Below are 27968 nucleotides of genomic sequence, written 5' to 3' on the forward strand. Positions count from 1 at the left end.
CACAGTCAAAAGCGAGCACCGGGAAGGAACGCAAAAGTTCTTGCTCCAGGGCCCCGGTTGTTGCTCCGCCTCCAGATACCCCAGGAATCCCGATTCTCAGCCTCCTGTGCTGTAACTTGTCAGTCAGATTTGCTTCCTGCCCAGCTTATATTAGATCCCTTCTGCCCCGCTGGAAGATGTGGGCTTCCTCACTCCTAGCTCCTAACTGCATGAGAGGTAAAAGATGAGTTACGCGATACGGGAGCAGGGAGCAAACGTATCAGGATCTGATTGGGGTTCCATCCATATACCGGCAGGGAGCTTTACTGGACAACGACACACTGCTTCATTTGGAAGGCAGCTCAGACGGTCAAGGAGGTGGTAGGAAGAACAATCGGCTGCAGCAGCCCTTGTCAGGCGTTTTCAGGAAACTGATCCTGATGTCCGGAAGGTGTTTCCCCATCACCAGTCTGCGAAGTTCATTAAACCGGCCCTGTAGACCCCAGAGGCTCAATTCCCAAACGAAGAGGGCAGGAGAGCAATGGGCGGGCACCGTCGCCACCCAGCAGCTGCGCCGTTTCCTCCTAACTGGGAGCGCAAGGCTTGCCGCCTGAGAACAGCCCCATGCCCATCACCGAAGCCTCAGGCCCGCACCTGCCAGACGATAAGGTGGCTTCGCTCGGCACGACGTAAGCGGGGGTTAGGGAGCAGCAGGTCGCCGTAGCGTTCATCGGTGTCGTCTCCTGGGATTGTGGAGGAACAGGAAGGGAGGCAAGACGTTAGCCATGGTGCCGAAATAGCCAGGTAGGAAGTCCTCTTCCCCGCGGGAGTCCCAGATCCTGTTCCCGCTCCCCAGACGTCTAAGGAACATGCTCACCTATTCGGAGATTAATGTAGCCTTCCCCTCCACTTAGCACCAAAGTGCAAGGCTTCCTTGGCTTCTCTTTGTGGGACTCCTTGGGATGCTCCAAAGACGACAGATCCATACATCCTAAAAATAAGCAAAGGAGAAGAAGGGGGGATTTAAACTTTATAGCGCTTAATTAAACGGAAGCTATTTTTCTTTTTTTTTAAAGGGGCTGTAGCCAGCAATCCCAAAAAAAGCCAAGTATTTTCGGCATTTTTTGGGATTGGGATTTGCTGGCTACGGTTCAAAGGCGCCATTTTTTCAGCCAAAAAAAAGCTGGAAAATATTATTTTCCGGCTTTCTTTCAGTTCGGCTTTGCCGAATGCACGCCCTACTTCCCCCCATCTCATTTCCCCTACTTCTCACCCAAACGACCGAGAGGCATAGCTGAACACCAAAACACCATCAGGGCCTCTTAAAAGGCGCCATTTCTTTCAGCCGAAAAAAATCAATAAGGTATTTTCGGCTTTTTTCCCCTCAGTTCGGCTTTGCCGAATGCACTCCCCGACTTTCAACCATCTCATCCCACCCAAAAGACCAAGAGGCCCAACTGACCACCAAAATACCATCAGGGCTTGCCATCGCTTCACCCGAATAAACAGTAGCCCTCTTCCACCCAAAATTCAGGAATCCCAGTTCTTCCACCATTTTAATCCACTCAACCCCATCCCTCACCCAAAGAATCAATGGACAACACCCCCCTCCACTTTCCCAGCCGGTTACCTGGGACAGAGACAAAGAAGCGAACTGCGTCACGGTGCCCGTGATAGCTGACCTGGGCGTGCTCCATGGCACAGTAAGGGATGCCAGCGGGTGCAGGAGACTGTGAGCTTCCCACAGATTCTGTAGAGAAAGAGAAATCAAAAGTCCACAAAAACGGCCACAAGAGGGCAGTGCTGTGCAGTCCACCCTCTCAAAACCCCGTGGGCCTTACCCGAGATGAAGGGCAAGGAGATGACGGTGCCTCCGGATGTGCCGACCCACAGCCGCTTCCCAAACGCACCAAGCGCTGTGATGTTCAGGGCTAAACTAAGGCTATTAGGCCCTAGAATGGAAGGTGAAAGAAAGAGCCAAAAATGAGCTTCAGGCATGGCCATTCCAAACCGCCTCTCCTGGCACGCTCCCCAGAGAAACTCACGATCATAAAGTAACAACTTACTAAAAACATAAGAACATAAGAAAAGCCCTGCTGGATTGACCAAGGCCTGGTCTCCTGAGTGAGACCAGGGCCCTGCGGGACCTTCAAGAATTCCACAGGGCTTGCAACACGGAGCTATTCCGCTGGGCTTATGGTTGAGGCTAGCGACAGTTCTCCCTATAAATCAGGGGTGGGGAACCTCAGGCCCAGAGGGCATTTAAGGCCAGTGAAATCATTTCGGCTGGCCCTTCATGGGTCTTGGCAGATCTCTAGCTCAGAAGGATCTAAGACTGGCGATCCACCCCCTGCTTCCTGCTTGGGGCTTGGTCGGCTAATTTTTAAGTTGATAATTTTGTATGGCCCGCGAATGATGTTATAAATATCCAAATGGCCCTTGGCGGGGAAAAAGTTCCCCGCCCCTGCTATAAATACTGGCCTCCCTAATCCTTTTCCCCTCCCTTGCTGCTGAGCCCCTTCCCCCATTTGGGGGGAGGTCAGTTCCATCTATCGAGCTGCAGACAACTTTTTTGTGATTTTAGTGCCATTGGGTGGAATGCTACTCCCCTATTTATTGAACTGATCGGTGTTATTTTAATTGCATTTAAATTATATTTCACGGTTTTATTGATATTATTATTCTGGATTGTATAAGCCACCCTGAGCCTGGTTTACACAGTCCAGAGGCCCACCGCTCTTAACCACTACATCATCAGATGTATCATCAGATGTTGCAGGCTGTTCCGTTCCTTGGTCTCACCCCGAGGGTATGAACCAAGCTCAGCTGCAGCTGCTCACCAAGGATGCGGCTGACGTAGGGTCCCAACTCCACTTCCTGCAGGGGCTGCCCAGTCTCCACGTGGAGCAAGCGCAGAGTGGAATCTAGCCGAACCGAGACCCATATGCCACTGCCAGCCGCCACCATATGCCGCACTTGACTTTCGGGATGTGAAGCCACCTCGAAGTACCGCTGGAAGAAGGGCAATGCAGGTTATGACAGGCAACTGATTCAGGGAAATTCCCCTCCCCAAATCAACTTGGTTTGGAGGGGGCATGGCTCAGTGGTAGAGAATCTGCTTGGCATGCAGAAGGCCCCAGGTTCTATCCCTGGCATCTCCAGTTAAAGGGACCAGGCAAGTAGGTGATGCGAAAGAGCTCTGCCTGAGACCCTGGAGAGCCACTGCCGGTCTGAGTAGACAATTCTGACTTCCATGGACTAAGGGTCTGAGTCAGTATAAGGCAGCGTCATGGTTATTAGACCTCGGATCCTATTGCTGAAGAACTGATCTTTTTACACTCCAATAAATTACTCCTTGGAATTCCCCAGTTTCACTACAAATGGCTGACACAAATTTACTGCCTAGCTGCCACCCCTTCATTTAACTATCTTGTTCTAACACCAAAGTGTTGAGAGTATCATACAAAATCTAGCCATCTCAAGACAATCATATACAGACTTTAAATCTTCCACTTTGGCTTCCACCTCCCACAAGCTCCAGAGATCACCTGGATGCGAGCAGTGCGCAGGTCCAGCACGTAGATTCGGTTTCCGTATCCGCACCACAGCCGGTCCAGCACAGGGATGGCGCAACGAATGGAGCGCCGCGGCCTTCCCAAGTCAACCAGGCGCGGGGAACGCAGGTCCCACTTTCGAACTGAGGGAAAACCGGATTAGATGGAGGACCTGCGACACGGAAGGCTGAAAGGAAAGGATAGGAGTAGCAGGACTTACCGGGGTTCCGGTGGAAAATGGCCACGGATCCGTCCCCTAGTGTTGCTGCAACGCGGCCCTGGGAGTGGCTGAAACAAAAACGCTAAGGTAAGACAGGTAAGGTTCCAACAGCACCACCGAACAACTTGCGGCAGGGATGTGCAGTGGGCGCCCATGGGCCTTCCCAAAAAGCAATGGAGAGGGCCACAGACTCACACAATGCAGTGGACAGCGTCCTTCAGCTGGGCTCTCCCCCGGCAGCGTCGCCAGTCTGTCTCGGCAGAGTGGACAGAGATGCTACAAAAGAAGAGAAAGGCTTTCCACAGTGCAGCCAACTGAGCCCTCCTGGCACAACCCCAGGCATCCACAAGTCCTTCCTGCTCTCCGTGGCAACCATAATTTCAGCACCTGTCCACCATGTCTCCTAGCAACACTGGGCACGCTCAGTCTAAATAAATATGGCAGTATCCCTGGATACCGCAATGTGGTGGTCAGGATACTGAGTGCAAGATATCAGGAGCAAAAACATAAGAACATAAGAAAGGCCCTGCTGGATCAGACCAAGGCCCATCAAGTCCAGCAGTCTGTTCACACAGTGGCCAACCAGGTGCCTTTAGGAAGCCACAAACAAGACCACTGCAGCAGCATTGTCCTGCCTGTGTTCCACCACACCCAAAATAATAGGCATGCTCCTCTGATACTAGAGAGAATAGGTATGCAGCATGACTAGTATCCATTCTAACTAATAGCCATGAATACCCCTTTCCTCCATGAATATGTCCACTCCCCTCTTAAAGCCGTCCAAGCAGGCAGCCATCACCACTTCCTGGGGCAGGGAGTTCCACAATTTAACTATGCGTTGTGTGAAAAAATACTTCCTTTTATCTGTTTTGAATCTCTCACCCTACAGCTTTAGCAGATGACCCCATGTTCTAGTATTATGGAAGAGGGAGAAAAACTTCTCCTCGTCCACTCTCTCCAAACCATGCATAATTTTATAGACTTCTATCATGTCTCCCCTCAGCCGCCTTCTTTCCAAGCTAAACAGCCCTAATCTTAACCACTCCCCATAGGACAGTTGCTCTAGTCCCCTAATCATTTTGGTTGCTCTTTTCTGCACCTTCTCAAGCTCTGTAATAGCCTTTTTTAGGTGACCAGAACTGTACACAGTATTCCAAGTGTGGTCTTAACATAGATTTGTACAAGGGCAGTATGATATCAGCAGTTTTATTCTCTATTCCTCATCTAATTATGGCCAGCGTGGAATTTGCCTTTTTTACAGCAGCCGCACACTGGGTTGACATCTTCACTGAGCTATCCACTACCACCCCAAGATCTTTTTCTTGGTCTGTCGCTGCCAGCACAGATCCCATCAGTGTATATGTGAAGCTGGGATTTTTTGCCCCAATATGCATCACTTTACACTTACTCACATTGAATCTCATTTGCCACTTTAATGCCCATTCTTCCAGTATGTAGAGATCCTTCTGGAGCTCTTCACAGTCCGATTTTGTTTTAACCATAGCAACACTAAATAATTTGGTATCATCTGCAAACTTGGCTACTTCACTGTTTAACCCCAACTCCAGGTCATTGATGAACAGGTTGAAAAGCACCGGTCCCAACACAGATCGCTGAGGCACCCCACTGCTCACATCCCGCCATTGTGAGAACTGACCATTGATTCCTACTCTCTGCTTCCTATTTTTCAGCCAGCTCTCAATCCATAAGAGGACTTGTCCTCTTATCCCATGACTATGAAGTTTGCTTAGCAGTCTTTGGTGGGGGACTTTGTCAAAACATAAGAACATAAGACAAGCCATGCCAGATCAGACCAAGGCCCATCAAGTCCAGCAGTCTGTTCACACAGTGGCCAACCAGGTGCCTCCAGGAAGCCCACAAGCAAGACGACTGCAGCAGCACCGTCCTGCCTGTGTTCCACAGCACCTCATATAACAGGCACGCTCCTCTGATCCTGGAGAGAATACATATGCATCATGACTAGTATCCATTTTGACTACTAGCCATGGATAGCCATTTCCTCCATGAACACGTCCACTCCCCTCTTAAAGCCTTCCAAGTTGGCAGCCATCACCACATCCTGGGGCAGGGAGTCCCACAATTTAACTATGTGTTGTGTGGAAAAATACTCCCTTTTATCTGTTTTGAGTCTCTCACCCTCCAGCTTCAGCAGATGACCCCGTGTTCTGGTATTAAGAAAGATACAATACTTTATCGGCAGGTGAAGATGGGAAGATGCAGCAGCTGGTTGGCCTCCAGTGAGAACTGCAGTGAAGCTGGTGGGCTCCAATGAGAAACAGGCTTCTTTCCCCACACAACCCTTGCCAATTACCATCCCTCCTGGGTCCCAAACCACACAGTGGGTTCCGTGCCGACCGCCTCCATTTCCAGCGTTTCGTCCTCGCTGTCAGATCCAGGTGCCAGGGGATCTTCGAGGATCTCTGGCTCGAGCTCAGGGCTCTCTCCTCCAGGTACCGTAAGGCCTATCAGGAAGAAACAGTAAGGGACTGCAGTCAGTCCCATCCAGAAATCCTAGAAGCCCCCCAACTGCCGCCGCTCCAATCCAAACTATATCATCAGCAAGAGATTCTCAATTTAAAAAAACAAACAAACTTTCCAGCCATTGTAGTTACAAAAAAGCCTGAGAACAGAGATAGGGTGTCATACCAGAACCAACAGGTTGAAATTAAATCAAAAGAGTTTCCATCTAGACATTAGGAAGAATTTTCAAACAGTTAGAGCGCATCCTCAGTGGAACAGGCTTCCTCGGGAGGTGGTAAGCTCTCCTTCCCTGGAGGTTTTTAAGAAGAGGTTAGATGGCCACTTGTCAGCAATGCTTAAGCAGATCATGAGAGGGAGGGCATCTTGGCCATCTTCTGGGCATGGAGTAGGGGTCACTGGGGATGTGGGGGGGGAGATAGTTTTGAGTTTCCTGCATTGTGCAGGGGGTTGGACTAGATGACCCTGGTGGTCCCTCCCAACTCTATGATTCTATATCACTCTTGCACAACCCCACCCCCCTCTGTCAGGTTCTGGTTTACACAAACCCTTCCTTTCCTCCTCCCAAATATCACACACATACATTAACCTTTATTGGCATAATAACCACATTGCCAGATGCGTTTGTACAGGCACCTTAAAAGAAAAAATTGTGTTCCATCATAAAATGACAATCAGTTAAAATCAGTATATAACTAACATTAAAAAAGAGTTCAGTGTTACTCCTCTGAAGATGCCTGCCACAGCTGCTGGCGAAACGTCAGGAAAGAAAATACCAAGACCACGGTCACACAGCCCGGATAACCTACAAGAACCGATGAACTCTGACCGTGAAAGCCTTTGACAATAACATTAAAAAAGATCTCGTTTTCATATTTCGAGCTAATAAAACCATCTGGACCCTTTAATAAGTTTCCCAAATATCAAGTTCCCATTCCTCACACTTACCGGGCACACACGCAAGGGAGAGGATGTGAATTCCAGGTAACACAAAATGTTCCAGGAGCCGGTTTGGGTTCTGAGCGTCGAAAAGCATCACTTCGCTTGCCGAGTGGGTCCCAGAGGCCACCCACAACAGAGAGCTGCCCCCAAGGCACTGATCAGGTGTGCCCTGTGGGTAGCGAGGGGAAGAAAGAGAGACGTCAGCAGGAGATCAAGCAGTCCAAGTGTCCTTCCCTCTCCCCTGCCCCACTTATCTTCAGAATCACATTACCACTCACATTTATCCTTTTTAAATGGCCGGGTAGCAGCCAGAATAACCCTGATGAGCCTGATCTTGTCAGATCTTGGAAGCTAAGCGGGGTTGGTCATGGCCAGTACTCGAATAGGAGACCACCAAGAAGACCAGGGTCACTACGCAGAGGCAGGCAGCAGCATCTGTTCATCTCTTGCCTTGAAAACCACATGAGGGGCTGCTATTGGGAGGGGCTGTGGCTCAGTGGTAGACCATCTTCCCAGGTTCAATCCCCGCCATCTCCAGTTAAAAGGACTAGGCAAATAGGCAATGTGAAAGACCCCTGCCTGAGTCCCTGGAGAGCCGCTACTGGTCTGAATAGACAACACTGACTTTGATGGAGCAAGGGTCTGGTTCAGTATAAGGCAGCTTCATGGCGGCCTGCCAACTTATTAAGTGGCCTGGCAAAGAAACGTCTGTGCACTGGAAAAGAGTTGGGCCTTTCAGAGCAGAGAGGATCCGCTAAGGACCTGTTCTCCCCAGAGAACACTTCGTTCAGCGAACAGCAATCTCCTGGTGGTCCCTGGCCCAATCTCCTGGTGGTCGACCGGGGCCAGGGCCTTCTCTGCCTTGGCCCCTGTCTGGTGGAATAGCCTCTCCAATGAGACCAGGGCCCTGCGGAACCTTAGGGAATACCGCAGGGCCTGCAAGACGGAGCTATTTCACCAGGCCTATGGTTGAGGTCAGCTACGGTTTTTGCCATCAACGCTGGCCTCCCTAACCCCCCTTTTCTATCCATACTACTGTCATCTAAAGTGCATTGGGGGGAGGGGGTTCTGATGTTTCTATACTGCACTAACTGCACCAAATGATAAGACGGTTGATATTATATGAGGCTGGTTTTTATTTATTAATGCTTTTAATAGGACAGGAGATGATATTTTAAAGCTGTTGTGCGCCGCCCCGAGCCCGGCTTTTGCTGGGGAGGGCAGGATGTAGATTTAAATAAATAAATAAGCATTTGCCCAAGAGTACCTCAAGCGACAGCTGCTGCCAGTTTCCCAAGATACTTACGGCCTCTGGCGTCTCTTGAGGTTCCAGCCCAACAGATGCTGCAGCGCACCATAGCTGCAGTGGGAGAGATACAAGTGTTACCTGGCGATCACTGTTGAGAGCAGCAGCACAAGAATGGTAGCCTCCTGAGCCCACCTGGAGCCAGATGACCCCTAACAATATTGCCTGAACTGTGGACAGGAGCACACTAGTGTGCTGTGATGGAACAGCCAGCATGTCAGAAGGAGAAGAAGAAGAAAAAGAAAAAGAAGAAGAAAAGAAGAGGAGGAGGAGGAGGAGGAAGTTTTTATCTGCTGACTTTCTCTACCACTTAAGGAATAATCACACCAGCTTACAATCACCTTCCCTTCCCCTCTCCACAACAGACACCCTGAGGTAGGTGGGGCTGAGAGAGCTCTAAGAGAACTGTGACTAGCCCAAGATCACCCAGCTGGCTTCATGTGTAGGAGTGGGGAAACAAATCTAGTTTACCAGATTAGCGTCCGCTGCTCATGTGGAGGAGCGGAGAATCAAACCCAGTTCCTCCAGATTAGAGTCCACCACTCTTAACCACAGCTCTTAACCACTACACCACTAATCACTACACCACGCTGGTTCCTGGGAGCCTTGTGTATGTGTGTGTAAAGTGCCGTCAAGTCACAGCCGACTTATGGCGACCCCTTTTTGGGGGGGGGGGTTCATGGCAAGAAACTAACAGAGGTGCTTTGCCGAGGCTTCCTCTTGGGAGCCTTACACATATACATATCTGCATCGAGGCTGCCCAGTTTGTTTCTGTGTAATTTACTGCTCAGGTCTCTCCTTCTTTCAGTCAGCCTTCATCGGGCGTGGAAAGCACAACCATTAAAAACAAAACAACAACCCTGCTTTCTTACCTTGGTGCTCGGGTCCTTCTGGTCCAACATCCGTAGCTGCACAAGCATGGGGACGTCAGCACCCCCTGGAGGTGGATCGTGGCCCTGCAATGGAGTAAAAAGCTATGTTTTTTTTATATATAATTTTTTTTAATTTTCATAATAAACAAAAAAAAAGAAAAAAATATAATACAAAATACATATACATAAAAAGAAAAACAAAAGTTACATGTTCAGCGCACTATTTATCCGCTAATACAATATTCAAATCACTCTATAAGCCATATCGTGCCCTGAATCCAAATCCCATCCCCCCACCACAGTGCCCTCCACCATTGGACTTCCGATGGAGTGTTATGACATATCAGAAAAAAAAATCTATTCTTATATCATATTTAAAATCATATTATACTATAATTCGTTAACTATACTTTTAAAATCCGTTTTTGCCACTTTATCCCAATATGAGGTGGCCTTTACCCACGTACATTTAAATTCCTCCATATCTTTATCATGTAAAAAAGCTGTAATTTTGGCCATCCTCATATACATCCATAATTTTTCTCGCCACTCTTTGATTGGAGGTTTATTTGTTTGCTTCCATTTTTTAGCAATTATAATTCTTGCTGCAGCAAAACTATATTGACATATGACTCTATCACCTTTATCCAAATCTCTTTTTGGTATACCCAATAGACAAAAGGCGGGGTCTTTCTTAATTTTTGATTTAATCAGATCATTAGTTTCATTCAAAACTAATCTCCAAAACCTCCTTATTTTTTTACAAAACCACCAAACATGCATAAATGTACCTATTTCTGTACCACATTTCCAACATATATCTTCCTCATCTTTCTTCATTTTACTTAATAATACTGGGGTTATATGCCATCTATAAAACATTTTATACAAATTCTCTCTTATTTCATTTGAGATTGTAAACTTAAATTCTTTTTTCCATAACTTTTCCCAAATTTCCAAATCTATATTATAACCTAAATCTCTCATCCATTTCAGCATCACTAACTTAATCCTTTCTTGTTCTAAATTTATCTCTATAAGTAATTTATAAACCCTACCTATCAGTCCTTTATTTCCCTTAGATAGTATAATCTCAAATTTTGATTTGGTTTGATTAAAACCCAACTTATTATCTTTGTTAAAAACATCTCTTAGTTTATAGTACATAAACCAATCTTTAATCAGGATTTCTTCTCTTGATTTCAGTACCCATGTACCATCTTTGTATTCTGTTATCTCTCTATAGTTATTACAATCCAAATTTAAATGTACACCTCTCCTCATAAATGCTTCTATAGGATTAATCCAACCGGGTGTTTTACTTTCAAAAACTTCTTTATATTTATTCCATATTTGCAATAAGTTTTTCCTAATAATATGAGAATTAAATTCTTTATTTACTTTCTCCTTTTCATACCACAAGTAAGCATGCCACCCGAATCTCAACTTAAAACCTTCTAATTCTAATAGTTTCGGATTCTCTAAGAGAATCCAATTTTTAATCCAGGTGAAGCATGCTGAAAAGCTATGTTTTTAACATGTGGAGACTCACCTAGTGGAGGTATACATTCCTAACCAGTAATGGATTCCATTACTCGGGTGAGGGAAAATACAGAATATAGCAAAACACCATGCAATTTGGGCGGCTCACAGGGTAAATTCACACCTATGGACATCATGTCCAAGAGTGGACACCGAACAGCACGCTGTTGGGTTTTATTACGCAGATCCCTTATCCTTGTTGAAAATGATCAATCCACGAGACGCAGCCCCTCCGCATGGGACCTAGAGCAACAGGACCCCTAGATGCCAGAGATCCTGGTACAGAAGAATGTTCACCTGGAATGCCGGTGGCTGGCTCCACCCATGGATCTGCGCCCGGCCATGCTCCTGCCAGATGTGCGAACGGATATCACGGTACAGCTCGTGGCGCTTCTGTTGCGGGGAGGAGTCAGCCCTGCAGGTACACAGGACAGAGAGTAGTGGGCAGCGGAGAGACCCCAGCCACCCCGCTATGTACGGTTCCACTGATTCCAGTGGTATTTACCTAAATGCAGCATCTCAATCATGCAGGGGGGTCATTCAAAGACAAAATAAGGTGAATAAACCCCGGAACGGAAGTAAATTGACGGTACTTCACACACACACACACATGCACACACACACACACACACACACACACACACACTAAGAATCCAAGATCTGAGCCCCGGCAAATAGAAATTCTGCAAATGGTATATATTGTGCAGATTAAGAGGGGGGGGGGAATACATATTTATCTTATTCTGCATGAGTTTATTGTTCAGTCTTTTTCCATAATTTATTCAAGTCTTGCAAATCATGACGAGGAATTCCACCCTCTGCCTCTACAGAAATCAGAGTCAGCCACACCAGTAGAATTGCACACACGCGATCCATATGTATATTCTCTCCCTCCCCACCCCGCAAACTCAGAAGGAGCCACAGAACTTACTCAGTGGGCGAGGTTGCTCGTGGGATGTATCTCAAAGCCGGGGACGCCTGCCCACCATTCCGTCCCAATTCGCTACGTATGCTGGGGCTGGATTGGGCCCGCCTTGCAAGCAGGGGGGATGCGGGAGTTTTCTCTGGAGAGTCCGAGGGGCTAAATAAGTGATCAAAACTGCAAGAGGAAAGCCAACATGGTGACTTAAAAATAGGACGGGGAAGGGAGTGCCATCAAAAGTCTACTCTAAAAATAAAGCCAGATGCAATTCCAAAGGAAGCACAGCCTCTACAGCAGCAGAAGAAAAGTTGGTTTTTATATGCCGACTTTCTCTACCACTTAAGGCAGAATCAAACCGGCTTACAATCTCCTTCCCTTCCCCTCCCCGCAACAGACACCCTGTCAAGTAGATCGGGCTGAGAGAGCTCTAAGGGAGCTGTGACTAGCCCAGCTGGCTTCACGTGTAGAGGTGGGGAAACCAACCCGCTTCACCAGATTAGCGTCTGCCGCTCATGTGGAGTGGGGAATCGAACCCGGTTCTCCAGATCAGAGTCCACCACTCCAAACCACCGCTCTTAACCACCACACTGGCTCTGTTAGCAGGAGTGCTAATAGTGCCAGAGCCTCCTGGCTATCATGGCCTGCCTCTGCGTAGCAACGCTAGACTTCCTTGTTGGTCTCCCCTCCAAATAGTAGCCAGAGCAGACCCTGCTTAGCTTCCTAGATCTGAAGAAAGCAGTCTAGCCTGGGCAAGCCAGCTCAGGGCATGTATCTTGAGCAGACTAGTGTGCATAGAACACAAACAGTACAATAACATCAAGACAGCACCTACATTTTCCAGAAAGATGATTTTTTCATCTGAACTGCCTGTTCTTCTCGCGAAGCCCTGAGAAGAGAGAAAGCATCATTCGGCAGCTGCCCCGGCACAAGACAGAGAAGAAGAGTTGGTTTCTATACTCCACTTTTCTCAACTTTAAGGAGACTCAAAGCGGCTTATAATCACCTTCCCTTCCTCTCCCCACAACAGACACCTTGTGAGGTAGGTGAGGCTGAGAGCTCTGAGAGAGCTGTGACTGGCCCAAGGTCACGCAGCTGGCTTGATATGTAGGAGTGGGGAAACCAACCCAGTTCACCACATTAGAGTCCGCCGCTCCTGTGGAGGAGTGGGGAATCAAACCCAGTTCTCCAGATTAGAGTCCACCGCTCTTAATCACTACACCACAATGGCGCTCTTCAAGCTTTAAAGGAAACTAGTCCTCAAACCAAGATGTGTCAGAGAGAGAGAGACCCCAAACAACAGGCACAGCAGGTTCGTTGTTGCCCTCTCTTTCAGCCTCTTGTCACACACGTCTGGTGGTTCCACACATGGGCTTGGTGCCAGGGGCTAACCCTCACCTCAGCCACAAACTCACCAACGAAGTTTAGGCGAGCCCTTCCCTCTCCCCCCGCCCTTCCACCACACTCATTTGTAAAATGGAGAAAATAAAGAGTAGATAACCACTGAAGAGTTCCCCTGAGTCACAGAATCATAGAGTTGGAAGGGGCCATGCAGGCCATCTAGTCCAACCCCCTGCTTAACGCAGGATCGGCCTAGAGCATCCCTGACAAGTGTTTGTCCAGCCTCTGCTTCAAGACTGCCAGTGAGGGGGAGCTCACCACCTCCCTAGGTAGCCGATTCCACTGTCAAACAGCTCTTATTGTAAAAAAATTTTCTAATATCCAGCCAGTACCTTTCCTCCCACAATTTAAACCCATTATTGCGAGTCCTTCCCTCTGCTGCCAACAGGAGCAGCTCCCTGCCCTCTTCTAAGTGACAGCCCTTCAAATACTTAAAGAAAGCAATCATGTCCCCCCTCATCCTCTCCTTCAGATTGAACATTCCCAACTCCCTCAGCCTTTCCGAAGCAAGATGAAGAACGTGGTGCTGTCAGTGACTTGTTCCTTCTGTGAGGCTGAGAGGGGGAAATCTCCGCCAGGCCTGGCGGCAGTGGCCCACCTTCCACACAGCAGAAGGCATCATGACATCACGGGCCTCATGGCAAGTGGAAAGAAGCCACAGCTAGGGTTGCCAACTTCCAGGTACTACCTGGAGATCTCCTGCTGTTACAACTGATCTCCAGCCAACAGAGATCAGATCACCTGGAGAAATGGCCGCTTTGGCCATGGGACTCTCTGACATTGAAGTCCCCCCTCCCCAAACCCCGCTGTCCTCAGGCTCCATCCAAAAAACCTCCCGCCGGTGGCAAAGAGGGACCTGGCAACCCTAGCCACAGCAGATCCCTTTTTCCGTACGCTCCCTCCCTGCCAATCGAACCCTGGGCCCTCAACCTCCACGCCTCCGACCTGAGCAGCTCAGTGCGCCGGACAGCTTCTTGCAGCTCCATCAGCCTTTCCTTGTAGAGGTTGCGTTCCATCACCACCCGCGCCATCTCTGCCCGGGTGAACCGCTGAGGCCTGGAGGGGCCCGCTTCAGCCTGCAGAGGGAGAAAAGGATCCTGTCTCAACGCACAATCCCCTCACAAGGAGGCCGGAGTCCTGGCTCCCAGCTTTTTTGCCGTGACCCTCCAGACAACCCTCAGACGACTGAGCTTCCACAGAACCCAACATCCCACCCGGCTCTCCATGCTCCAGCAGAGGGCACTCCAGTTACCTCCCCATCGTCACTCGGACGCCTGGTTTCCTCCAGCTCCTGTCGGATCCTGGGATGAAAAAGGTAATGAAAATAGCTGAAATGTGAGCTCACGTGATTACTTTAAAAAAAAAAAAAAGATATTAAAAAAATCGCTGGAGGTTGATGACCCAAGAAGAGAGGATATTGTCTTCCCATATTAAGTACATGAGAGAGGGCCTTTTTAGTGGCAGCCCCATGATTGTGGAACAACCTCCGGGGAGGTGTGCCTCGTGCCTTCACTTTTGACCTTTAGGAGGCAGTTGAAGGCAATTTTATTTGAGACTGCATTTGGTTTAAGTTGTTGGCAGTCCTGACCTGTGATTTTAGGTGTCGGTTTTTATGATTTAATCTATCTTATTTCATGTATTTTATTTTATATAAGTCCTTGCCTCCTGGATGACATCGGCTCTCGCAAAGTGAAACCCCAGAGGCAGAGGGATCTGACAGGTGTTTTGCGGCAGGGGGAGCGGTCCCCAGGTCATACCGACTAAGCTCCGACTCGGCCTCCTTCAGCTGCACTTGGCAGCGGCTCAGGCTCCCTACGGTCGAGTCTCGCTCCAACCTCAGCGACTCGCGGTCCTCACTGAGCTCCTCCACACGGGCAATGAGATGGCGGCGGGCAGCATCCAGAGCGCTCCTGGAGGGCAACAGACACAGCTTGAATCTGGGGCCTTCCGATCTAGAGTTGCCAACCTCCAGGTACTAGCTGGAGATCTCCTGCTACTACAATTGATCTCCAGCCAATAGAGATCAGTTCACCTGGAGAAGATGGCTGCTTCGGCAATTGGACTTTATGGCATTGAAGTCCCTCCTCTCCCCAAACCCTGCACTCCCCAGGCTCCGCCCCAAAAACCTCCCACCAGTGGTGAAGAGGGACTTGGCAAACCTAGGTTGCATATACAAACTAGGCCCTGGATGGGACCACAAGGAGACCTTTCCTTCCCAGGAGCCCGTTCCCCTCACTTTACGGTGGAGAAAAAGAGGGTCCTCATTCTCACCGTGCCTCTTGTAGTTGCGAGTTTTCCGCCATTAGGGTTTCTAAGACATCCCCTGCAAAGATTGTAAAAACATGGACCTTTTTTGAACTGTACAGCAAGTTCAAATCTTAATTCCCTGCAGGGGCTCTGGGAACCAGGTGTTCCGGGAGTAGCACCCCTTGGATTATAACATCAGCTGTGTTCTCTGGGAGGGGCCGTGGCTCAGCGGTAGAGCCTCTGCTTGGCGTGCAGAAGGTCCCAGGTTCAATCCCCGGCATCTCCAGTTAAAGGGACTAGGCAGGTAGGTGATGCGAAAGACCTCCGCCTGAGACCCTGGAGAGCCGCTGCCGGTCTGAGCAGACAATACTGACTCTGATGGACGGAGGGTCTGATTCAGTAGTAGGCAGCTTCAGGTGTTCATGTGAGACTGGGAATTAGGAGATCTGGGCAGGAAGGAGAAAGCAGAACAATGCTTACCCTGCAGGTCGGCACCATCGTCCATATCGCTGATAATTTCTGGGCTGAGGCCCAAGACCTCGGCGAAAAGTGAGACCGTGTTGCGCTCGAGGGTGGTACTCAGGGGGCTGAGAGACAGACAGACAGACAAATAGAGTGCCCACCCACCTTCATCCAGGGAACACACACCCACGCTTGACACCACAGTAGACAGAAACCGGTGTGAACATGTACTGGGTTTGTGCAGAAGGGGGGGTGTCGACTGAGGAGAGGCACACAGAGATGTCCTTCACAAAAATGTTGTGGCACTCTCCTCCCTGCTGTGGCTGCCGTGCTTTCAAAATGACTGCAGAAAGGGTTTTTTGGGGGGGAGAAGTTGCCTTCCTGGCCATCAGACTCAGTGGTTTGTGGTCCTCCAAAGCAGCAAGCATGACAGCTAGAAGGGCTAATGTGGCTCTCAACTGCAAACGCCATCAAGGCAAAGCAAAAAGAGGGAGCAGAATGGCCACACTGAAGATGAGGAGGCAGGAAGGAACAGCCTAGCAGTTTCCTTCCACCAGTGGAGGCCAGCGCGGTCCGTGTTTTGGGCGCTGGCCAAACAGGATTATCCTATCTGTGTGCTTTCTGCTCAGACCAGGAAGTTTAGGAAGCGGACACATCCCTTTTACCTGCTCGGGGGCTGCGGAGCAGGCGCCAGTTCTGGAGTGGAGCTCAGAAGATCATCCAGGTCAAAGCGTTCCTCTCGGGCAGGAGAAGCTGAAGGAAAAGAAAGACAACGCCTGTGTTGTTTTGATAAGGCAACGCCAGTGTTGTTTTTATGTTTATCCCATCTATAACAGCAGCATAATCATATTTATATGGTGTATGTAGATGCAGCCACCAGGCTGAGAGGCTACCCTTTGTCACTTGAAACCATATAGAATGAGTCCAGTAGCACCTTAGAGCCAGCATGGTGTAGTGGTTAAGAGCGGTGGTTTGGAGCGGTGGACTCTGATCTGGAGAACCAGGTTCGATTCCCCACTCCTCCACATGAATGGTGGACGCCAGTCTGGTGAACCAGGTTGGTTTCCCCACTCCTACACATGAAGCCAGCTGGGTGACCTTGGGCTAGTCACAGTTCTCTTGAGAGCTCTCTCAGCCCCACCTACCTCATAGGGTGTCTGTTGTGAGGAGGGGAAGGGAAGGTGATTTAAAGCCAGTTTGATTTTGCCTTAAGTGGTAGAGAAAGTCGGCATATAAAAACCAACTCTTCTTCTTCAACAAGATCAGGGAGCTTTGACTACTGAAAACTTATACCCCCAAAATCTTGTTGGTCTCTAGGATGCCACTGGACTCGAAGCTAGCTGTTCTACTGTAGTCCAACACAGCTATCCTCTGAAACCTTCTAACCATATAGTTAAGCTTAGTGATACAGCACACACTTGACACATAGATTCTTACTTAAAAGCGTCTCAGTCTGGGGAAAGACCACCTTGATGAGCCAAGACCAGCCAGAAGAAAGAGTATTGTACTAGGTGGACCAATGACCTGGCTTGGCATTAAAGCTTATCCTAGAGAGGAAAATGGTACCAGGTGCTTTCCATACCCTCTTTCTCTGGCTGCTGCACCATCTCTTGGGCCAAAGGGCAGTCGTTTCTTCCTGCTCCTTTCTGGGGTGTCTTCTCCGAGCAGGGCGGCTCTCGGATCTCTCCAGGCTGCTAAAATAGGAAAGAAACCACTGAAGGGGCAGAACTGCAAGCCGCCTTCCCAACCAACCGCTCCTTTCCTGACCAACACTAACAGATAGGGTTGCCAGGTCCTTCTTCATCACCAGCGGGAAGTTTTGGGGCAGAGCCTGAGGAGGGCAGGGTTCGGGGAGGGGAGGGACTTCAACGCCATAGAGTCTAGTTGCCAAAGCGGCTATTTTCTCCAGGGGAACTGACCTCTATCAGCTGGAGGTCAGTTGTAATAGCAGGAGGTCTCCAGCTAATACCTGGAGGTTGGCAACTCTACTAACAGTGCTGCTTACCTCTAGGGGCTGCAGTGATTCGGGCGCTCCAGGGTCTGAGATGCTTGGCAGAAACTGTGGGGGCTCCCGGATGGGTGGGGGCTTCAACCTGCCCCTATGAAAAAAATATTAATTTTGATGTCCTATTCTTGACTACAACTGCTTAGCGGTCCCAGAAATGACAAATGTCCCCAAACTCCTCCCCAGGTTCAGACACACCTTTCGTCTTTGTTGCATTCACAGGCCCACGTCACGTTCCATCCTCCCCAGCCTGACTATTAAGTGGTTTTGCCTCGGTCCCCTCTTTCCACCACCACTTTATCAAACCCTTTCTGCTATTATGTCAAGAAGGAAGCCCTGAATGGGTACCTAAGCAACCACAAGGCAGAACTTCAACCACTTTTGCGCTGACAGACCTGCGGCAAAGGACTAGGCCACATCGTTGCTAAGCAACCACAGCAGACTTCTCCCCATTCTCCTGGAACGGGTGAAACAGGCCCTGGTTGAATGACGGCTGCAGCAGGGACAGAGGAAGCTTGATGCTCAGCAGCTGACCCCTCAGTCCCGCCCCCCACAGCCTCGGCACCGTGGAGAAATATCCACCTTATTCCAAATCAGGGCCTCTGGCCGAGTACTGACAGCACAGGATCCCCCCCACCATTGGCTTCCTGACTCCCCCCGCCTCTTTCCCTTCTCCAAACCTTTTCGTCTCTACAGATGGAGATCCCGTGTGGCCTACGCCAGCCAACGCCACCCGTTGCGCTTTCAGCTCCCTGTAGCTCTGCATCATCTGTAAGGGAAAGGGAGGAGGAGGTGAGACTGGAGGGAGGGTGGAGAAAGGAAGAGCGGGCCGGTCTAGGCCTGCCGCAACGGACTGCGGGTACCTTTGTGTGGGTCTGATGGAGAGCCGAGAGCTCCTTCAAGAGCGAAGACTTTTGGTCTTCCAGGCTGGCCACTGTGAAGAGAACACCAGGGAAAGGAAAGGGGGTGAATTTAGGCAGGCACTGTCCATACCAGTGGTTCCCAAAGTGAGCAGTACCACCCATTGGGGGACAGTGGGATTACCTAGGGGGGCACTAAGGGGCAAGGGGGCAGCCGGGGGGCGCTAGAGGCAGGCCCCTTCAACTGTGTTGTTGGATAGGGTAGGGGGCACTGTGGTTGAGTTTGTGGAACCAAGGGGGCAGTGGCCCGAAAAGTTTAGGAACCAATGATCTATACAGACACCCGTTTTAAAACTAGTGAATCCTACCGACTTGCAATGTGATCCTAAGCATGCTTGATTGGAAAGTATATCTTGCTGAGTTCAGTGGGAATCTAGTATTCCTATTGCCACCAAAATCACGATTTTCAACAGAATTTAGATGAGGCTAACTTTTGCTGGATTGTCCCTGTGTGCTCCTGCCCAGTTGAAGTCAGTCCACTGAGTTTAGAGGGGCGTATTCCCAGGTCTGTGTGTATGGGATTTCACAGAAACCGACAACCAAGGGCAAACACAGACAATGTATTCACGTTAGCAAATTATTACAGAAGCCCTGGAATTCCCTTGTTATCGTCAAGGTCATACAGTCCCCGCAATAACAGTGTTACAGTTTAATTGCACTAGAAAACTAGCAAATGTTTCAATGCTGGGCTCCACTAGGATCCTTGAAAGGACCGAGTAACTGGCACTCGACTTCAGAAAAAAGACAATTGACTCAAACACCTTTACCAATAGAGGGTTTGTCATAGACTTGCAAAGGAGGGTGGGATGACTGCTCCAGCGTGGTGTAGTGGTTCAGAGTGGTGGTTTGGGGCTATGGACTCTAATCTGGAGAGCCGGGTTTGATTGCCCGCTCCTCCACATGAGCGGTGGAGGCTAGTCTGGTGAGCCGGGTTGGTTTCCCCACTCCTCCACATGAAGCCAGCTGGGTGACCTTGGGCCAGTCACAGCTCTCTTTGAGCTCTCGCAGCAGCCCCACCTACCTCACAGGGTGTCTGTTGTGGGGAGGGGAAGGGAAGGTGCTTGTAAGCTGGTTTGAGTCTCCCTTAAGTGGTAGAGAAAGTTGTCATATAAAAACCAACTCTTCTTCTTCTCCTCAGTGTCTGTTGTGGGGAGGGGAAGGTGATTGTAAGCCGGTTTGAGTCTCCCTTAAGTGGTAGAGAAAGTCAGCATATAAAAACCAACTGAGTAACCTTGGGCTAGTCACAGCTCTTTTAGAGCTCTCTCAGCCCCACCTACCCCACAGGGTGCCTGTTGTTGGGAGGGGAAAGGAAGGAGATTGTAAGCCGGTTAGATTCTTCCTTAAGTGGAAGAGAAAGTCAGCATATAAAAACTAACTCTTCTTCTTCTCCCAGTGAGAGAAAGAAGAAACTGGTGCTGCTATGAACTGAAGGGTGGTGGTGGAGCATAGACCTCTGTACTATAGTACACATAGACCTCTGTACTGTAAAAATGCAGACGCAAAACACAAACACGGCTAACTGCGCCCCAAGTTTGCAAAGAACCTAAAAAAGTGTACTTGAACGAGATTCTCCCGCTCCCTCTTTCCCGACACCCTACAGTCTTGGAAAACCAGATATACTAGCCCAGCAGAGTGTGGGGGAGAAGGGGCAGGACTGGGCACACGTGTTAGTGGGAAAGGCATGGGCGGGTACCGAGCCACCCTGCTGGCAAAAGAGGCCCCGGCAGGAAGACTGCTGTTTGAATCCATCTGGTTCTGTATTTGGGCAGAAAGCCCGTCTCCGCTGCCGGTCCACGACGCGTGTTATCGAGTTGGGACAGGCAGCTCCATTCACATACCCTGATCGGCGTGGCTCCGCGCTTTACCCTCCAGGGCACGGCTCTGCCCCTCCAGCCGAGTCACGGTGGCGGCGTGCGCCTTGCGCTCCTGCTCCATCGCGTCCTCCAGTTCCATGAAGCGCTGCAAGGAAGAGAGCCCAAAATGTCCAGGCGGCTGCTCCGGCCACCAAATGCTAACCCTTGGAACTCAAGGCCATGTGCTTAGGGTTCCCAGGCAGTTTCCCACCCATACTGACTTTGATGGACCAAGGGTCTGGTTCAGTATAAGGCAGCTTCATGTGTTGACAGCCTTCGGCCTGCCAGGGGATCCTGAGTGCCAACCTGCCCGCCACGGCCTGCAGCCCTGCTTTCGCCCAGCCGCCCGGGGGACCCCAGCCAGGATCTGGCTGAAGAGAGGCCGTGGCTCAGTGGTAGAGCATTTGCTTGGCATGCAGAAGGTCCCAGGTTCAATCCTTGGCATCTCCAGTTAAAGGGACTAGGCAAGTAGGTGATGTGAAAGACCTTTCTCTGCCTGAGACCCCGGAGGGCCGCTGCCGGTCTGAGTAGCCAATGCTGACTTTGATGGACTGATTCAGTATAAGGCAGCTTCATGTGTTCATTGTGGGGCAAAGTGGTGTGAAGAGAGGAAAGGCATTTCTTGCGCTCCCATTATCCTGGAACGCAAGGAGACGGGGGTTTGGATTGGCAAGAAGCCCTAACACAATTTCAGGGGGAGATTTCTACCTGCAATCAAGGCCCAAGGCGGATGGGAGGACTTCAGGGAATAGCAAGTGGCCTGAGAGACCTCACTGCCCATGTGACACATACACATTTGTTATGTTATAGGGGAGGGGCCGTGGCTCAGTGGTACAGCATCTGCTTGGCATGCAGAAGGTCCCAGGTTCAATCCACGGCATCTCCAGTTAAAGGGACTAGGCAGGTAGGTGATGTGAAAGACCCCTGCCTGAGACGCTGGAGAGCCAGCAAGAGGGGCCATGGCTCAGTGGTAGAGCATCTGCTTGGCATGCAGAAGGTCCCAGGTTCAATCCCTGGCATCTCCAGTTAAAGGGACCAGGCAGGCAGGTGATGTGAAAGACCTCTGCCTGAGACCCTGGAGAGCTGCTGCCGGTCTGAGTAGACAAAACTGACTTTGATGGACCAAGGGTCCGATTCAGTATAAGGCAGCTTCATGTGTTCATGTGAGAACAAAAACCCTCTTTTTAGTGGTGCCCCAATTATGGAAAATTCTTCCTAGAGACATAGGACCTTGTATTTCAGGCATCAAGTTTAAACACCCATTTTATTATCTTAGAGTTGTGCTATTGTGTTGCCCAGCTATTTTAACTGTAGGTAATGTTGTTACTGTCCTGTAAGGGCCGTGGCTCAGTGGTAGAGCCTCTGCTTGGCATGCAGAAGGTCCCAGGTTCAATCCCCGGCATCTCCAGGTTGGTGATGTGAAAGACCCCTACTTGAGACCCTGGAGAGCCAGCAAGAGGGGCCATGGCTCAGCAGTAGAGCATCTGCTTGGCATGCAGAGGGTCCCAGGTTCAATCCCCGGCATCTCCAGTTCAAGGGACTAGGCAAGCAGGTGATGCGAAAGACCCTGGAGAGCCGCTGCCGGTCTGAGTAGCCCATGCTGACTCGGACGGACCTTGGGGGTCTGGCTCAGGAGAAGGCAGCTTCGGGCGTTCGCGCGCCACTCACCTCCTCGGCCCGCTTGCGGCCCCCTCGCTCCCGCTCGTACTGCTCCAGCAGGCGCAGCCGGTCGTCGCGCAGGCGCTCCAGGGCCTGGTCCCGCTCGCGCACCTGCCCGCACGCCCCCTGCAGCGACTCCAGGACGGAGACCAGCTGGGGCAGCAGCCCCGCCACCGCGCCGGGCCCGTGCGCCCCCACCAGCCGCTCCAGCTCCCCGTACAGGCCCCCGGCCAGGGCGGACACCAGCTCCTCGTAAGGCGCGGGGCTGGCGTCGGCGTCCCCCCCGAAAGTCTCCTCGGGGTCACCCATCGCCCGCTGCTCTAACCACTGCGCCGCCCAGCCCTCCCTCCTCCTCCTCCTCCTCCTTGCAGCTCGCTCCTGCCGCGAGCTCTCCTGGGATCTCTCGCCCCACCCACCTCCTGCCCTTGGCCCGAGGACCCAGGAGTCCGGGTGTCCCTCCTTTAACGACTTCCTGCTCTCCTAAGGAGCTCTGGACCTGCCTTAGGATGCGCCCGAGCCTGGCTCTCCGCTCACGGTTTCCACCCTCTTCCCGGTTCCTCCGCTTTCCAGGCGGATCGACACCCCCCCCACCCTCTGCTGTAACCACTAGGCGACGCTCCCCTTGCACCCTTTCCTTAACACGAGTTTCTCCTTCCCGGGAATGGTCGCTTCCAGGCTCTGACCACTAGCCTCGCTCTTTCTTAAGGATCCCGGCCCCCCGGCCCTTTCTACCTAAAAAAAGCCCCGTCGGATTCGGACTCTACCCACTACGCCCCCGATCCTGTCCTCTCCGCCTCCCGATCCTAACTTCATGTCACTTTGCAAAGTGGAAAAAGTGGGCGGGGCCGGAGCCTCCACGGACAGCCAATGGCACGCCGAGAAAGCGTCGCGAGGGGCCAATGGCGCGTGGCGCTGCGCCTGGGCGGCCAATGGTTGCACGGAGGAAGGCGGCTTCCCCCCAAGGGCCGGCGGCGGGGTGGAGGAAGAGTGGCCGTGTTAACTTTCTGCGATCACATGATCCCGGGATCATATGATCCCGTCAAAGGTGGTGGGTGTTGGTGCATGTTGCGCGCCTGGGTCGTGGGCGAGTGGGTCCCGGGGTTTCCTCGTTGCCCGGACGGGCTTCTGTCTTCAGGGACACTTTGTTGCTCCGTCGTTTCCGCAGAGCGGGACCGCCCAGCGAAGTTGTTTGTAATGTGACTGATGACGTGGCTGTTACCGCACTAGGGATTCCCAGCGATGTATCAAGAGTTTGAAAACGTTATAAAAAAACATCGCTTTAAAAGGGTTTTTGGATACCACGGCTTATAAATGGTTGGAAGACGTCTTCATAGCTAAAGGGGCCGAACAAAGTGCGAACATTGGTTCTTGTAGGTTATCCGGGCTGTGTAACCGTGGTCTTGGAATTTTCTTTCCTGACGTTTCGCCAGCAACTGTGGCAGGCATCTTCAGAGTAGTAACACTGAAGGACAGTGTCTTTCAGTGTTACTACTGAACACTGTCCTTCAGTGTTACTACTCTGAAGATGCCTGCCACAGTTGCTGGCGAAACGTCAGGAAAGAAAATTCCAAGACCACGGTTACACAGCCCGGATAACCTACAAGAACCAATGAACTCTGACCGTGAAAGCCTTCGACAATAAAGTGCGAACAGTATTTTTTATAACGTTTTCAAACTCTTAATACATCAACATATTGTCGAAGGCTTTCACGGTCAGAGTTCATTGGTTCTTGTAGGTTATCCGGGCTGTGTGACCGTGGTCTTGGTATTTTCTTTCCTGACGTTTCGCCAGCAGCTGTGGCAGGCATCTTCAGAGGAGTAACACTGAAGGACAGTGTCTCGTAATACATCGCTGGGAATACCTAGTGCGGTAACAGTAGAGTATTAAAAATGTGGTATAGTTTTCAGCTAGGGTTGCCAGGTCCCTCTTCTTTGACACCGGCGGGAGGTTTTGGGGATGGAGCCTGAGGAGGGTGGGGTTTGGGGAGGGGAGGGACTTCAATGCCATAGAGTCCAATTGCCATTTTCTCCAGGTGAACTGATCTCTTTTGGCTGGAGATCAGTTGTAATAGCGGGAGATCGCCGGCTACCACCTGGAGGTTGGTAACCCTATTTTCAGCCCTGCCATTTATTCCACTTGGTGTGTGTGTGTTTATCGAACTAGCCCAATAGAGCCGACGTCAGTCGTGGTGGGATTGGAATAGGGTTGCTAGGTCTGTCTTTGCCACTGGTGGGAGGTTTTTGGGGCGGAGTCTGAGGAGGGTGGGTTTGGGCAGGGGAGGGACTTCAACGCCATAGAGTCCAATTGCCAAAGCGGCCATTTTCTCCAGGTGAACTGATCTCTATTGGCTGGAGAATAGTTGTAATAGCAGGAGACCGCAGCTAATACCTGGAGGTTGGCAACCCTAGATCGGAAGGATGGGATTGGAAAGAGAGGCATTTTGTGTGTGTTTGTCGAACTAGCACAATAGAGCGGACGTCAATCATGGTGGGATCAGTAGGGTGGGATTTAAAGCTGGCTCCTATTCATATGTGCTGGGCTCCATGGGATATGTGTGTGTAAAGTGCCATCAAGTCGCAGCTGACTTATGGCAACCCGGTAGGGTTTTCAAGGCAAGAGGTGAACGGAGGTGGTTTGCCATTGCCTTCCTCTGCTTCCAATCCCATCCTTCCGATCTAGGGTTGCCAACCTCCAGGTACAGGGCCAGTCACATTCTCTCAGCCTAACCTACCTCACAGGGTCGCTGTGAGGACAAAAAAGAGGAGAAGAGAACAATGTAAGCTGCTTTGGGTCCCCATTGGAGAGAAATGTGTTGTAGTAAACACATAGGGTAACTGGCGTCTTATTTCAAAATTAAGGGCTGTTTGGAGTGGAAGTGTCTAAAATAGTGGAAATCCATTGGGTTTTGTGAAAATACAGAAATCTCACCCATCTGGAGGTGGCAATGGGAACTCTTAACCACAGTAAATGGAGGAGACCGGAAAGGCCTAATTCAGACATCGCCAGAGCAATAAGAACAGAAAGGTCAGGACGCCAAGTTCAGGAGGGGGAAAGAAGCCGGCATAAGGGTCGAAGGACAGGGCATCACAAAAACACACCAAGGATAAAGGCTGTGAATGATACATGTACCATCTTCAACTACTTGAAGGGCTGTCACATAGAGGAGGGTGCCGAGTTGTTTTCTGTTGCCCCAGAAGGTCGGACCAGAACCGATGGATTGAAATTAAATCAGAAGAGTTTCCATCTAGACATTAGGAAGAATTTCCTAACAGAGCGGTTCCTTGGTGGAACAGGCTTCCTTGGGAGGTGGTGAGCTCTCCTTCCTTGGAGGTTTTTAAGCAGGGGCTAGATGGCCGCCTGTCAGCAATGCTGATTCTATGACCGTAGGTAGATCATGAGAGGGAGGGCACCTTGGCCATCTTCTGAGCATGGAGTAGGGGTCACTGGGGGTGTGGGGGCGGTAGTTGTGAATTTCCTGCATTGTGCAGGGGGTTGGACTAGATGACCCTGGTGGTCCCTTCCAACTCTGTGATTCTATGATACTATGTGCATTGTCTCCCTGAGAAAAAGTATTCTATGTCATTTCTTGCAGGGTGGGAAGCTCACTTCCCCAGATCGCCAACACACTGTGACTTTTTGGGAAACGAAAGATTCTTCTGCGGGCTAGAAATAGCAAATCTGAAATAGGAACTGGGCAGCGGAAAGATGCTCGGTGGGATCCTAAGCAGAAAGACCCTCTCAGTTCAGTGTAGTTTAGTCCCTGGGGATTGTGTTTTAGGGCAGAAGCCTTGCAGGAAGTACAACTGCGTGGGCAGAGGCACAGTGTTTGCACAAGCTGCTTTAAACACACACACCCGCAACGCATTTCTGCACCTCAGCTGCTGTAAACACCCATGACCCAGTGTCCTCCCCACACCCCTTCCAACTTTTTTCCCAGACTCTTGATTGGCCGATAGCGCAAAGGTAAGCAGGAAGCTTTTTAAAATTTATTTGCGGCGCCGTACGGATTGGACAAACGCACGCTTGAGGTATGCGTTGGAGAGGCAAAGTTCTCCAAAAGGGTGAGGCTCTTTTTATGGCCTCGCTGTGCCTGCCAGGAAGGGAGGGGAAAGGAGAAGGGTAGGACTCCTGGGTTTTCTCGGGGTGGGGGGACACAAGGTGCACCGCCTGCCGTGCCTTCTCGGAAGTGAGAGCAAGTTGTGCTACCCGGAGGAGAGTTCGAGGAACCGAGGAATTGAGGCTTCCAAAGGACGCAGGAATCTTGTGGCAGCTGACGGATGAACGCTTCTTTAATCCTAGCACGGAGAGATCACTTAAGATAGATCCACGGCAGGCCACAGGTGTCTGACAGCGAGCAGGCGCTGGTCCGTGCGCTCTAACGCTCGAACTCAAACTTTGTTAGCCGTTCAAGGTGCCAGAGGGCTCTACTGTAAACTGCGCGAGACAGGGGCAGGGATCTCGTGGGCAAAGCTGGGTCCCCTGGAAATGGTTTAATACCAGTTATCAGGAAGAGCCGAACTGGGGGCCAGGATTCCAGGCTTCTCAGGGGAAGGTAGAGTTAATTCCTCTGATACCTGTGTTGGTCCCTCCCCTCCAGAACTGGTTGGACAGCTTTGCCAGATCTCTTCTACCGGGCGCTCCTTCTCTTCCTTCCCTGGACCTGGGTAGGCCCTTCAACTTTTCTTCTCTTCCCCCCCCCCAAAACCAACTCACCAGGCTTTGTCTGTGAGTCGTACACTGGCCTCGTACCCTGTGAAATTGCTTGGTTTGCTCTGGGACCTGTCTTCTGTCTCCCGCCCAGGTAACTAGTCCTCCACTTGCCTTTCTCACCCCTCCGCCCCATCTAATCTCAGCCCGCACCTTACCCCTCCAAACCAAGTACTGGAGAAAGGGGCTCCCGCCAACTGGCCCCCCATCCCATGGGGTCTTCCGGACTGGGCCGTTGCCGGCTGGCCTTGGTCTTCGCAGTGCTCATGGACGCTGCGGGCACGGCAGCTCTCCTGACCGGCATCTTTGCCCGGCTGCGCCTCCGAGGCCGGGATTTTGGGGACCTTTTAATATATTCCGGGGCAGTGCTGGTGTTTCTGAGCCTGCTGGGCTGGATCATGTGGTACACGGGCAATATCGAGATCGCCCCCGAAGAGCTGGCGAGGGACTATGGCGCCAAGGGAGGCACGTTGGCACGGCTCGCCAGGAAGATCTCGCGGACTTGGTCTAGGCGCCAGACCAGTGCGCTGGCCATGAAGACGGTGCCGAGCAGCCGGGAAGCACCATAAAGGTAATGCGGACGTGCCCCCTGGTTGATTTCCTTGGGCCTGATCCCTGGGGCCGTTAAGAGGGGCAGTTTTTCAACTGGTGGGGTTTTGCCCGCCACCAGGTCAGGCCTGGTGATCCTCTGGATTTGCAACTGACCTCCAGACTACAGCGATCAGTTCCCCTGGAGAAAATGGCTGCTTCGGAGGGTGGATTTGATGGAATTGTACCTTCCCCCAGGCTCCCCCCCCCCCAAATTCAGGGCCATCTTAATGCATGGGGCAGGGATCTTGGGGAGGGGCTGTGGCTCAGTGGTAGAGCATCTGCTTGGCAT

The 27968-nt window shown here is 50.9% G+C and overlaps 2 protein-coding genes across 2 annotated transcripts; one reads left to right on the forward strand and one right to left on the reverse strand.

Annotated features, from left to right (window-relative positions):
* Positions 1-602: 602 nt before the first annotated feature.
* Positions 603-22689, reverse strand: LOC130489954 (C-Jun-amino-terminal kinase-interacting protein 4-like). Its single transcript, XM_056863739.1, has 27 exons — positions 22390-22689; positions 20707-20827; positions 18812-18882; positions 18629-18717; positions 17949-18036; positions 17526-17637; positions 16609-16696; positions 15962-16068; positions 15506-15557; positions 14992-15144; positions 14487-14535; positions 14180-14310; positions 12669-12722; positions 11846-12013; positions 11212-11329; positions 9373-9456; positions 8501-8554; positions 7201-7363; positions 6086-6236; positions 3949-4029; positions 3754-3821; positions 3528-3676; positions 2820-2991; positions 1821-1931; positions 1610-1729; positions 857-970; positions 603-722 (listed from the first exon to the last, which is right to left on the reverse strand). Exons 1-27 carry the CDS (start codon positions 22687-22689, stop codon positions 622-624), a joined length of 3069 nt encoding a protein of 1022 aa, XP_056719717.1. The 3' UTR covers positions 603-621.
* A 4586-nt stretch (positions 22690-27275) lies between these two features.
* TMEM238 (transmembrane protein 238) lies at positions 27276-27657 on the forward strand. The gene has a single exon (XM_056863737.1). The coding sequence runs from the start codon at positions 27301-27303 to the stop codon at positions 27655-27657; it is 357 nt and encodes a 118-aa protein (XP_056719715.1). The 5' UTR covers positions 27276-27300.
* Positions 27658-27968: the final 311 nt, after the last annotated feature.

The sequence above is a fragment of the Euleptes europaea genome, chromosome 18 (assembly GCF_029931775.1).
Source record: "Euleptes europaea isolate rEulEur1 chromosome 18, rEulEur1.hap1, whole genome shotgun sequence".
Lineage (NCBI taxonomy): Eukaryota > Metazoa > Chordata > Lepidosauria > Squamata > Sphaerodactylidae > Euleptes > Euleptes europaea.